Raw genomic sequence first — 14,080 nt, 5'->3', positions numbered from 1 at the left:
GAGGATCTTTTCACTTAGAATTAAGTTTTCTGTACACATGAGGCTTCCAACACTATTAGGTTTCTTTCAAAAATCTCAGACCAAAACCCACTGAATTTATTCAAGTTACTTTGGACATTACCAAAAGCAGAAATCTCCTAAAACTCTTTCAACTAAATCTGATACAGAGCAAGTCTGAAGGGAGTTTGAGTGAGTGGAAAAGGCTTATTCCTGCAGTAAGTGTGAGAGAATATGCTGCTGACCTTTTGAGAGTGAAAAGAGTTTTCACAGGTTCAGTGGGCAGCATATAAGACATAAAATAAAACATTCAGCTGTTGTGCTTAAAATGTTCTGTAGCTTTCTAAAGTCCTGTTCTTACCAATCTCCCTAGATATATATTGTAAATGCCTGAGCAGTTTATATTAAATATGTTCAGGGTTTGGTACTGAAAATTTTTTAAGCAAACATCAGACTCAGTAAATCAGATCATTATTAACTTATAAAAGAAATGCCCTTTTTTACTGCTGTACATGCAATTAGATTTTTAATACACAGAAATATATGTACAGGTAAACAACTGAAAAATACATCTCTTATTCTAGATGATATAAATGAGGGAAAATTGTCCCTATTTCCAGTATGTGATTCCCCCATGCCATATGGAAAAGGTACTGAGAAAGAGGCCACAGTCTAATATTTTCCTGGTAGTACAAATTGGCACTGCAGTGCATGACGAGGAAGAGGAATCTGCTGCAATATGTACTCTCAGTGACATTTTGATTTTTGGCTCTTGTTTGTGTATGTGCAAAAACATCCTGTCTAGTGATAAATAGAGTTTTGCTCATAATATAATGCTTGAATGAATAGAGCGAGGATAAATAAGTTGAAGATCTTGGCTAACTTGGCTTCAACTCTGCTCTCCTTTAGAAAAAAAAATCTTATTTGTGGCTCCATGAATATCACTGGGCTGCCTACAGCAGTACCAACATTAATATATGTCAAAATTTTGAAGGATTCAGAGATTGAAGCAATATCTGGATAAATTACTAAGTGAATGGATAAATAATTACAAATAGTTAAGATACCACAGTTCAGCAAGTTACATCCCATCAGCTGGAACATCATAACTGATTATTTGCTTGGGTTTAGTCCACTGTGAATATTAAAGAAGTCTCTGACTTAAACCACCTTCAACTCAATCTGAGTAACTCAGAAAGTTTCAGCTTCTCAAATGTATGGTGCAGACAAAATAGAAAAGGCATGAATAACAAAAGAAAAAGAAAGTCACACATCAGCAATATGGAAAACTAAGTAAGTAAGATAGAAATAGATTGCATTCTTACCTTTGAATGGTTAAATGGTTGGGAAAGCCGAACAGAGCTTTTTTGGTATCATTTCTTCAAGCAATTTATGGTGAAAAAGGAATAAAAGAAAAAGTTAAAAAATTGATATTCTGCAGCCTTTGTGTTGCTGTTGCTCCTTTGCTGTAGCACATAATGCTCTCATTTTTACTCCAAGCAATGGATTTCTTTTTTTTGGACCTTTTCTCTTATTTGAATTCAGAGTGGCCATGTTAAATTTTTTAATTCAATTTTGAACCAGAGGATAATACAATTCGATAGTCATAAGAGGACAATACATCTTGATAGTCATAGTTACCTTTAATAATACGAAGGGCTAAAGTCAAAAATGGAAACAGTGTAGTTTAAAAATAAAATGAAAGGTAACTACACCTGATTTTAATCAGTGTAAAAATAAAGTAAATTAATGTGAAAGATCCTCGATTACTTTGGTAACTTGGAGGGCAATTTTATGGCAGAAATAAAGCTTTCCTGTCCTAAATAGTATGGATGACAAATGTAATGAACAAATGCTGATCCACTCTTTAGTTGCTTCCTAGTGAAAAACCAGTGTAGGCATTGCCCATCCAAGCAGGGCCTGCACTCCCAGCTGCCATATCCATGTGTCCTTAGGTAAATCCTGTCCTTGGCATGGCCTTTCAACAATGGAGTATTGGGTTTGCATGGCAAGGTTTTGGTAGCAAGGGGGGCTACAGGGGTGGCTTCTGTGAGAAGCTTCTGGAACCTTCCCCCATGTCCATGGAGCCAATTCCAGACGTCTCCAGGATGGACCCACCACTGGATAAGGCCAAGCCCATCAGAGATGGTGGTGGCACCGCTGGGATAACGTGTGTAAGAAGTGGGAAAAAACTGCTGGGCAGCAGCCTGACAGAGAGTGAGAATGTGTGAGAGGAGCAGCCCTGCAGACTCCAGGGTGGAGCAGCAGGAGGGGCAGGAGGTGCTCCAGGAATGGGAGCTGAGGTTCCCCTGCAGCCCGAGGGGCAGCCCATGGTGAGGCAGCTGTGCCCCTGAACCCAGCGAGGTCCAGGGGGAACAGAGATCCACCTACAGCCCATGGAGGGCCCCACACCGGAGCAGGGAGATGCCCAAAGGAGGCTGTGACCCCGTGGGAAGCTCGTGCTGGAGCAGGATCCTGGCAGGATCTGTGGCTCCATGGAGAGAGGAGCCCACACCGGAGCAGGTTTGCTGGGCAGGATTTGTGACCTCATGATGGAGCTGCCTGTTCCTGAAGGACTGCACTCTATGGGAAGGGACCTGGGCTGGAGCAGTTCATGAAGAACTGTCTCCCATGGGTGGGACCCCAGGCAGGAGCAGGGGAAGAGCGTGAGGAGTCCAACTCCTGAGGAGGAAGTAGCAGCACAGACAGCATGTTGGACTGACCACAGCCCCCATTTCCCATCCCCTGTGCCACTGAGAGGGAGGAGGGAGAGAATTTGGGAGTGAAGTTGAGTGCAGGAAGAAGGAAAGGGAGGGGGGAAAGGTGTTTTCAAGATTTGGTTTATTTCTCATTATGCTACTCTGATTTGATTGGTAATAAATTAAGCTGGTTTCCCACAGTTAACTGTTTTGCCCATGATGGTAACTGGTGAGTGATCTCTGCCTGCCCTGAACTCGACCCACAAGCCTTTCATTGCATTTTCTCTCCTGTCCAGCTGAGGAGGGGAGTGACAGAGCACCTGAGGTCCAAACAGGGTCAAGACACCACAAAGAATAATAAAAATTTGCATTAGAAACCAAGTCCCTCCCCAGCCCAATCTGCTATCCAGCAAGAAACTGAAGCTGAAATACAACCAAATACATGCAGATGTATTTTATTGTGACTGGTTCTGTATGTATTTTAAATAACTGAAACTACTGGAACTCTTTGCATGATTAAAGAGAGATACCTGGCAAGGTGCAGAATTGCATCTTGTGCTATCAGTGCCAGTGATGGAAATGAATATGAAGCAGTTTGTACCTGCTTCTTCACATCCCCAGTTCTAGGGCTGGTTCAGTGGGTTCAGTGATTACAGAAAAATACAACGTTGCTGCACCTGGAGTGTTTATTTTCTTGCTCATTACCTTTCCGTGCTCTTACAGGACAGGTTTAAGGTGTTTAACAATTGTTTTGATGGTATAAGAGTAGCTTAGCAGACCTGAAATTCTGGACAATAATGTTTATCTGCACAGCAGTTTCACTGTTATTACGTTCTCCGCGCAGTTCGAGGATGATTCACAGTTCATTGATTTTGGTATTTAAAATGTATTCATTCATATAAATGCTCTTCAGACAGTTCACATTGATCTTAATACAATCTTAAGTTCTTTATGGCACTCAGTGAAGTCAGGGTGCTCAAGGAACTTAATAAACAGGAAAAAAAAAGAAAAAAATTAATTACCTGGTTGCTTCCACAGCCTTTCATGAAACCTTCTTTTCAATGCTTTGGTGGAGACAGAGCACTTGAAGCATAAAGGTAAAGGCTGTCAAATCAAAGGTTTGGTAATTGGCAGCTATGGTAATATACAGCCCTTTTATTTTCCTTTTCAAGCTGTCTGCTCCATCCGGCTCAGGAATGGCACATTTAACGAATTCCCAGCCTTGAAGAGTTTGTTGTATTAACTATGCCCATGCAAAACAAGTTATAATACATCATTACAGCCTCTTTCATTTCAGTAATACCTTTTTCAACAATCATCAGGGCCAGCTAAGTTTAAATAATAAACTAGACACATCTAGAGGATCAGAGAGTCAACCAGAGACCTAAAACAGCCTCTGGAAGGGCCTTGCTCTTTTTTTCCATTGTCTGAAGGATAGTCAAAGTGTCTCAGCTAAGTGGGGTGGAATTGGGTCTAAGTTTTTCTTGTCATAGTTTTAAATAGGAAAAATATCTGAAGTTGCTGAATTTATAGTAGGCTAAAAGCATGGTGAATTACCTCATGGTTTCTATCAACTAAGAGCATGAATGTGGACTTTGCTGTGCCAGGAATACTAATTGATAGTGACCTGACTCTGTATTTGATAGCAAAGTCAATCAAAATAATTAAATAGTGTAGTATCTAGTGATTGAGTGCACTTAGAACTTGTATTGTTTCACAGATCCACACTTATGCAGTGGCACTAAAATGCAGGCTTAAGCAAGTAATGGCTATTTCTTGCCATGTTTTAAAAATCAGTTTTAGGTAAAGTCATAGTATTTCTGATTTGCAGTGCTAAATTCAATTTTATCCAAATTGCATCTACCTTTGTGGAATTTGCTTATCTCTGTACTTATTTGACATAATCATATCTTCCCATGGTACAGGCTGGCACTCTCCCTGCTGAATTGTGACACAGTATTGCTTTCTGACTGCTGATGATACAGTGCTGTATTTATGCAAGACTTGAAATATACCACAGAAACTATTAGGCTCATCATGTAGGGATTGTACATGATATATACCACTATTTCTTTTAAACAGATAACTGTAATGCTCTTTTGATGCATATTTAATGTAGCAATAGATTACATTTGTACTCCTGTATTGATATTAGCACCCAAACCAATGTGCTGAACTCTGTTTTACAAATAAAGGAGAAAAAGTTTTCTCTGGTTATGTCTGAATCCCTCCTCAGAAAACAGGGCACTTTACAACATCCAATTATTATCTCATCAAATTTTATTGAAAGAGTAATTAACAGAGACAAAATAAGTTTTATTTTTGTTGATTATATCTGCCAAAATCTTTTCCAGAAGAACTCAAAGACCTGCTTCACAGTTTGATTGCCATTTCATGACATCCAGCCTCCTTCAGTGCTATCTGTGAAAAAAGAAGATGTATGTTGCATCTGAAGCCTTAGGACAAATTCCCATCATGATAATCACAAAATGAAAGGGCAATCTGAAAAGCCACTTATTTCAAATACAGGAAGATGGCACTTGCTGAACTTAATATTATTTACTAGTCTTTAAGGTCTGTAATTTCCACTCATGTTAATGCATTCTAATTATCATCCTGCTTAGCTTTTGTTTCTGGTGAAGATTAAAGTGGTCTGTTTGATGTGTGCAAAGAAGTGACTACAGAAAATGGTGACTTAATTGGAAGATGTCAGCTCAGAAGAATGTTTTTGACACGAGGGCTGTAAGGCTGTTAACAAACAGACTCACTAATTTGTCTCATCATGAAATGAAAATAAAAATCACAACACTATGGTAAAATCTTGACTAGGAAATGCCTGCAAGACTCTTTGAAGCCTTGGGTTCTTTCCTTTCCTGAGCTTTGGCACTGTGTTATATGCAAACCACGTTCCCCAGAACTGTGAAGGGAAATAGGTTCCATGCAGAACAGATGGATCAGGGCTAATGCGGGGATGTGCACTGGAGATGAGAACAGTTTAATACCACAAGGGGAGACTGGAGGAAAATTGGAAGGATGGGGGTATTTGAACTAATTCATGAATCATTTCCAACTGATAGTTGTGCCTTCAGGCACAGTGAATAATATCAAGGAAGCGTATTTAAAATTTATAAGTTTGTTTTAATGTAGATTAGAATTAAAAGTCGTACTTTTGGGTGATTAAAAAAATATCCTGTATTCCCCCATCCCAAAATGTACCTTTGTGATTTAAATATCACCGATGAGCTTAATTATGTGCACTGTGCCATGAATTGCTGTTTGGAAAACCATGGCAGATTCATGGACTTGGCCAAAGCTTTTGGGAATGCATTTCTTGGAAGAACTGTATGAGCTGGGAGAACATGCTCTTCCACTTGAATCCAAGCCACAGAGATGCAGCTCTGGAGACATGGTCTAATTGCTAGATTTCATTCAGATGCCTCTCTAAGTCTTCTCTGTCTTCATCTTATCCAAATAGCCTTCAGTCTTATGAGGTTCAGACTGCCCAGAGCTGTGCCAGAGTGAGCAAATGTAGATCCAAAGATCTTTGAATGAGATCTTCAGGCATATGTTACAGAATGAGGCTTTCACCAGAGACATTTCACATCACTGTTATGGTGGATATCTATCTTACTGGAGGGCAGGCAATCACATAGAAATAAAGAGGTCCACCTGAGAACTGAAATAAAACCCTCATAAAACCATCAGGATCTGAAAACAATGAAAATATTCGAGTGGTATGTAGCTTCCCAGAGTTTTGTTTATGGATGGAAAAGTACAATTCCATGTGTTAGGGCATTAAAGATTCTGCATTTTGCAAAGCTCAAAGTATATGGATGAACCTGATTACCTGTATTCATTTGGACCTGGTTAATAAGAAAAAAAAAGAAACTGTGGGAAAAGGAAATGTATAGACAATTGTCTGGGTGCTCTGCATTCTCTACATGACTTCTCAGGAGATAATTTTCAAGCTATAGAGGAGGATGTGAAACACTTGACAGTGAGGACAGATTCTGAGAAAAATCTAAAGAAGGTGGGTAGTTCAGTTTGCCAGTAAGGAAATAATCTACACGTGTTTCTGTTCACCAGCACAGAAGATGATGCATTATTCTTCTTGTATACAATTCTTTTGTTCCAGGCAGGGCTCAATAGGAACAGAGAAAGTTATGACTCTAATGGCTTACTTGCCTAAAACTTGATTCTCATCTGCTGATTTCATTGCAGGTTGCAAATCTGGCCTGTTCAATCTCAAATAATGAAGAAGGTGTGAAGTTAGTCCGTATGGCAGCCACACAGATTGATAGTCTGTGCCCACAGGTAAGTAAGATTCCTACTGAAATGTACCTGAGAACTCTTTTAGTGTTTAAAAGCATCAGTTAGCTGAGACAGGGAAAACAGCCTGGGTGAAGATTATAACCTTGTCTTTGTCATGACATTGTTGCCTGATTTCCATGACCTATGAAAAATTCATTCATACCTTGAGACCCACATATCAAGTGGGGTGTGATGCTGCGTTTGTAACACAGCCCATAATCTATTTGTTCTTATTGTTGTGAAAAAACTTTCACTTCTCCTAACAACTGGGTTTGAATAACAGGTTATAAATGCTGCACTCACGTTGGCTGCCAGACCCCAGAGCAAAGTAGCCCAGGACAACATGGATGTGTTTAAAGATCAGTGGGAGAAGCAGGTGCGAGTCCTCACTGAAGCTGTTGATGACATCACTTCGGTGGATGATTTCCTCTCTGTTTCAGGTACTGGGATCAAGGCACTCTTCTAAAAATATACTCCTAAATTGAAGTAATGGGTCAGAGTGGATAAAAGCTATAATTACTAAAGCATCATTAATCCATTAGTCTGTGTCTATGGGAATGCTGATCTTCTGCACTCAGTGAGAGCAGCCACACCATGTCAATTAATCCCTGGTAGCAATGGTTGGCTTTTCACCTCCCAGAAAATAGCATCCTATTTTCACTTCTATTTCTAGAGAAGTTTTGTTTCAACTCAGTTACAAAGGGGATTTTAGCCACCTTTTAAAAATGTGTTCCAGACCTGTGACAGGCTGACAGTATTTGTAGGAATTGTTAGAATCGTTGTGCAGTTGCAGGCAAGAGGAGGAAAGATGAACTTTATAGAATCACAGATTCACAGGATGGTTTGGGTTGGAAGAGACCTTAAAGATCATCTAGTTCCAATGCCCTGCCATAGACAGGGACATCTTTCCCTAGACCAGGTTTCTCCAAGCCCCGTCCAACCTGGCCTTGACACTTTCCTTGCTTTATTCTGTAGCTTTGCTCAGTGTGTCTGTACAGTGGGGCAGATGTACCATAGAGTCCTTGCCCCCTGACCATCTGTACCAGGTTACCAGGCCCTGAAGAGGGATAGGAAGAAGGGAAATAGGCAGAGGCTGCACGTGTTAGTGGTCGACCTGACAGTGTTAGTTGTTGGACTCAATGATCTTAGAGACCTTTTCCAGCCTTAATGACTTCATGATTCTATGATTCTTGTCTGGGTATGTTGTCAGACATGGCCAGTGTCTGAGAGAGCTGGGAGGCACTTCTGGGTCTCAGAGTTATTGGTGTAACAATAAAACCAGAGAGAAGTAGTAAAGTAGTACAGGAAAACGCAAATCTTTACACTTCTCAGACCTCACTGGGGAGGCTTTCAATGCAAAGCAAGCTCTGCTGTGGAAAAAGGCAAAGTATCCTAGTCCTCACATAAAGAAGGGATGGAGAAGAGAAGGACATTGACTCTTTGGGTCACAGTCTTTTCTCCATCCTCCTTGTAAAGTGCTACAACTTGTGGCAGAGTGGATTGTTATGATGCAGTCATACACAACGAACACGGTAATTGCAGATTGCTCCGTGTCCTAGGGTAATTGTCTGCTGCAGAAAACTCATTTTCCTATTTCAGTTTGAAAGGTGAATTTCATTGTTGTGCATAAGGACACAGAGTGTGCCAAGAGTGCTTGGCTTACCTGAATGTCTCAGAAGAGGCAAACTTCATGAGACAGTCTGGCCAAAATGTTATGTTTCAATCTACATTACTTTCCTTGATGTTACCTAAATTTTCTAATAGAATTTTGTGAGATTTGAAGGAAAAAAATATTTATTCTTTTAAAAAATCCCTAGTTTTCCTTTTTGACCTGACCTTTATTTTGTTTGGCTGTATCCTACTACTATTATTAACAGGAAAATGGTTTGACTTAGTTAATTACATTCCACTGTTCAACAGCCCTGTTAGAGTGCTTACTGCAAGCCATGACGAGGAAATGAAAATAAACTGTCAGAATAAAAGGGTACTTCAGAATCTGGGAGCACATTGATTTTTATTAGAGATTTGAGACCGACAAACACTTTTCAGCGGACCTGGTTCTACAGTGAAAGGGCAAACCAGACTGTAAACTGCTGACCCAGTCCACAAGCCAAAGAGCTAGCAAACTTTCTCAAATAGCCATTTTCTGATTTGCTTGAGAACTTTGTTTACTCCAAGTGCTTGTATCCATAAACCAGAAGTCAGTTGAATGGATGATGGGGGTTTTCATTTCTTTTTCTCAAATCATTTTTTCCTTCTAACTTCGTCTTGACTTAGATCCAAACTTTCCAAGGTGACTGGGAAGTATAATTTCAATTGAGTTTTTGGTGGGTTTTTTTTTCCTAATGCTGTCCATAAATAAACACGACATGTATCCAGAAATCCTGTTGCTTGCTTACTCTAGGCTTGGAAGCCTCAGTTTACACAGGGTAGTTTTATTTTTAGATGTTAAACCAATGAACCATTCTAAATGCTACTGTCTGATTAAATGTAACTCCTGAAATGACACCTCCTCCTCTTCATACTGAGTGTCACGTTTGATGGCATGTTTTAATAATAGGCTACCAAAACAAAGCTGACCATGGTTTTAATGTTATTTTATATTCCAAATGCAGTATCTGTTCAAATGCATGTAGCACTTCTTGTTGGGCAAAATTTGGTTATGCCACCATAAAAGCAATTGATGATGTTTGTGAGAACAAAATAGTGGAGAAAAATTTCAACAAAGCAATGCTTTTTAATTCTATATAGGGAGTTTTTTAAACAAAGGATTTTGCCTTGCAAGTTACTCAGATTCACATCTCAGGGGACTTTCAGTTTCCATCCATAGTTGTTAAAGTGTAAAATTCAACATCATGTAATACATTTCTGAAACTCTCAAATGATCCAACCTTGGGATTTTTAACACTGAAGATTAGTGAGTCATTCTTTTTAGTGGCCAAGGATAATTAACAAAAAGCAGTTGGTGAACTGATTAATTCTGTTTTACTACTACTACAAGGAACAACATTTCATTTTCAGTTTAGAGGTGTCTGTAACAGAAAAGCAAGTTGTTTTTTAGAGTTGCTCAGTGTCTCAGACTGAGTTTGGTCAAATATGAAATTCAGTCATAGTCTTATTGAAATTACTTTGACTCTCCTGGCTGCTGGCAAATAGTGCCTGACCTAATCAAAATCTGCTTCATCCTTTCACATTATTTATATGGGAATACTACATAAATTATGATACTGCAGCACATGATTCTGAGCCAAAAAAAATAGTGCAGCTCCCAAGAATCCAATAAAGCTGGTCAATATTACCTCATCTGAGCAGACTCACTGTTGTTAACTCTTATTTCAGAATATGCACAGTCACATATAATTATAGTGTGTGTCATGTAAAGTTCAGAGCTTATTTTTGGCATAGATGGAGGGCAGGAGACGAACTGCTTGTGCCCAGGCTCCCTGCTATCTACAAAGACCATTTGCTGTTGTGTTGTCAAAATTATTTGTTTTCTTTTCTGACTTATTTAGGCACAAATGAACCAAACATATTAAATTTCATGGGAGTGTGTAAATTCATCTTCAGACTGTTTAATAGAGAATCTGCATAATGTTTGACCACTTTCCTTTTTGCACTGATTTTTATTACACCAAAATTCAGTGTGATGGTTGAAATTAATGTGACTGGTTTGAAAAGAATTGCAGGTTGGGACTCATGCTATAGGTAAGATATACCTATACCTATGTATTCCAGTCCCTGTTCAAGATAAATATCACACTTGGGAATTTTACTATTATGTGGCATAATATCACAGAAGAGAATTTGCTTTGCAGACCTGGATAAAGACAGATATCAATTTTTTAACACACTGACATTTGCTGTCTGCCCAAATCTGTAAGCTTTGCTACGAGGAAGAAGGAAATTAAATGAGCTGTATTTTTTTTCCCTCCGTTCCAGAAAACCATATTCTGGAAGATGTGAATAAGTGTGTGATTGCTCTCCAAGAGGGGGATGTGGATACACTGGACAGGACCGCAGGTGCCATCCGAGGCCGTGCAGCCAGAGTTATTCACATCATTAATGCAGAGATGGAAAACTATGAAACTGGAGTTTATACTGAGAAGGTGCTGGAAGCTACCAAACTGCTCTCTGAGACAGGTAAGTTTATTAGAATTATTGATTTATTGAAATATTCATTATTTGGTCACATAAAAATTTCAGTTAATTCTCTGAGATCTGTAACTCAGAGGGAAATCTGTGCTTAAAAACAAGATATAAACAAATAAATTCATGACCACGGATGGTTTTTTTATTCTCTGCTCAATTCTGTTACAGAAGTCATACTGAGAAGAGATTCTGTAACCCATCAAGACTGGGCTGCTTCATCAAAGTTTCTAGATTTGAATAAATAATGCACAGTCTTTTCTTCTGAGTCAGTTGATTATGTATTATGTGTCTCTGGAAAATCATTACAAACATTACTCTGTGGTCTGTGCAGGTGAATGTACTTGTTGATGACTGAAATTATGTTTCTAAACAGAACAATTTTTCACTGAAAAATACATATGAGCAACTGAAAATGTATTATCTGATTGAAAAAATATAAAACTCTGCTAGATTATATAAAATATGTAGATTATATATAAAATATAAAAGTTTGCTGGATTGATAGACTGGGAAAAAAAAAAATCCTCTTTCTTTTTTTTTTTTTCTTTTTCCCAACCTGTTTTTACCTTGACAGAGCAGGGATTGGATTCATCTAAATGTAGGTTATTGCATCTAAGCTGGTCATTTTAAACCCCTTTATACTCAATACTGTCTGTTGCTATGTGCATCTCAATAATTCAGTGCAGTCAAGTGCTCTTATCTTGAAGCAGTGGTCTATATTTTTTCTCATGAATCATGCTTTAGATTTTATTGCCTTCACAGACTAGGTCTCCACTCACTGACCAGGTGACCAGGTATGACACAGATTCACATATTATGGATGTCTGAAAATGTCTGAGCTGATCCTCCCCCACCCGATTGCACTTGCTCATCTGGGATTTAAAATCACCAAGATCATTTTAGAGGGAACAAATGAAAATTGCATCTGTTCAGGATGCAGCAAATGTAGCTTTTGGACAGAAAAAACAGTCATTTCCCTAGGAGATGGAAAAGCAAAAACTTTTGTGCCTCTGGCAGTCTTTGTTTTCACTTTGAGAACAGGAATCAACAAAATAAGCTGAAAATATATGTTGGGATTATTTAATATTATTGTGTTATTGTTCTGCCCAGTGTAATATCTTTTAGCCCTAATAGAGACCCCAATTCTTATTTGAACAGATAAATCCCAATGACCAAAATCAAGAATTTCTTCTTTTTCTGGCCTTCCAGTAGGATTTATTAGAAATTGTAGCTGAAGTGTAGATTCTTGAGATTGTTATGAATTCACAGGAGAAAAATAATCTTTTCAGTCTGACATGGTAAAATAGTTTGTTGCACTCTTGTGTTAAAGTTGTCTTTTGATCAAGGAAGGATTTTGCAGAATTCTTCCTATCACTAAGACTTCTTCATTAAGCAAAACAAAATGTCTGTTAAGGCTTTTTACTCAGCTAAAATTTCTGACCTAATGTTCCATAAAATTTTTTGTTACAAATTTTTCAACAGAGTAACTGGCAGGTATAAAGTGCCATTATACAGATCAATAATAGGCACAATAAATACTTATATTCCAAATTTATTGTACTTTTTATTATAATTTGAATTATAACTAAGTGCTATAAACTATGGACTAAGTACATATTGATGACATCAACTTGTTAATGCTGAGATTCAATACTTAAGAACAAGTCCCTGTTCCTCAATTTTATTATTTATTTTGTATTTTGTCAAATCAAAGTAAAACTGAGGGTATTAAAAAAAAAAATTTAAAAAAATTGTGTTTTCAATGCTGAGAACTTTAAATCATGTACAAATTGTGCAGCAGAAGTTCAGGAGACAAAATGGGCCCAAATTCAATGGAGCTGATGAAGCTTAAACAATTTATGCCAGGCATGAATGTGGATCATTAATATTACAGCACAATTTCTATCTGCAGCTTTTCAGGCCATTTACAAAGGCATTGATTATTATTCCTCTGTGATTAAAAAGGTAGAATTTACTGACTCAATTCGTTGCCCTAAAATGCAAATACAAATGGTATTTAGATGCCCCTGTGCCATTCTGTGCCCCATATACCCTCTCCCAGAGAACATATGCATATGCACTGGAGTAGAGGATATTGAGACCTTGAGGGGCTGAAGTGTGTCCAGGGAAGGGAATGGAGCTGGGGAAGGGGCTGAAGCAGCAGGAGGGGCTGAGGGAGCTGGGGGGGCTCAGCCTGGAGAAAAGGAGGCCCTGAGGTGCCTTCTCACTCTCTCCAATTCCCAGACAGGAGGGGGGAGCCAGGGGGAGTTGGGCTCTGCTCCCAGGGAACAAAGGATGAGAGGAAGCAGCCTCAAGTTGCACCGGGGGAGATTTAGATTAGATAGTAGGGACATTTTTTTCATAGAAATAGTTGTTAATGATTGGAACAGGCTGCTCAGGGCATTCACCATCCCTGGAAGTGTTCGAAAAATGTGTGGATGTGGCACCTGGGGACACGGTTTAGTGCTGGCATTGGCAGTGCTGGGGGAACAGTTGGACTTGATGATAGAGATATTTTCCAACCTCAACAGTTCTATGATATGGGTACCTATGAATATATACATCTATTTCTACATTCTTTCTATTCATCACCTCGGAATCCTGCACAGATTTTATCAAGCACTCAAGAATGATACGAGTGATTTATTTGGATTCAGGTTCCACCCACAGATGTATGTATCGAACTCTCTGTGACAAGCACAATCATGAACACCTCACCAGTTCTATCTTTGTTCCTTTTTTGTTTGTTTTGTTTTTTTCAATTTACCTTTATTCATTTTTAAATGAAATGGTTTTGGAAGCTGGGGAAAAATTTAGTTAAATGACAATGGAAGGGAAATAAGCACATTACCTTTTTCTTATTATTTTAGCTGTCAGCTCAGGAAAGGAAAGCCTCTGTTAAGCCTCTTTTAACGGGGATTTCA

The 14,080-nt window shown here is 38.7% G+C and overlaps 1 protein-coding gene across 7 annotated transcripts in view; it reads left to right on the top strand.

The window, feature by feature from the left end:
* CTNNA2 (catenin alpha 2) overlaps positions 1-14,080 on the top strand; it is a 486,975-nt gene that overhangs the window by 416,592 nt on the left and 56,303 nt on the right. For all 7 annotated transcript variants that reach the window (XM_064653544.1, XM_064653542.1, XM_064653543.1 and 4 more), the window contains 3 exons: positions 6,918-7,010; positions 7,291-7,447; positions 10,947-11,147. In XM_064653544.1, coding sequence (XP_064509614.1) covers positions 6,918-7,010; positions 7,291-7,447; positions 10,947-11,147 — 451 coding nt within the window. The remainder of the gene's footprint in view (positions 1-6,917; positions 7,011-7,290; positions 7,448-10,946; positions 11,148-14,080) is intronic.

This window comes from Pseudopipra pipra, chromosome 4 (assembly GCF_036250125.1).
Source record: "Pseudopipra pipra isolate bDixPip1 chromosome 4, bDixPip1.hap1, whole genome shotgun sequence".
NCBI classification, from domain to species: domain Eukaryota; kingdom Metazoa; phylum Chordata; class Aves; order Passeriformes; family Pipridae; genus Pseudopipra; species Pseudopipra pipra.
Note: the sequence above shows the minus strand (reverse complement) of the source record. Positions and strands in the feature narration are given on the sequence as shown.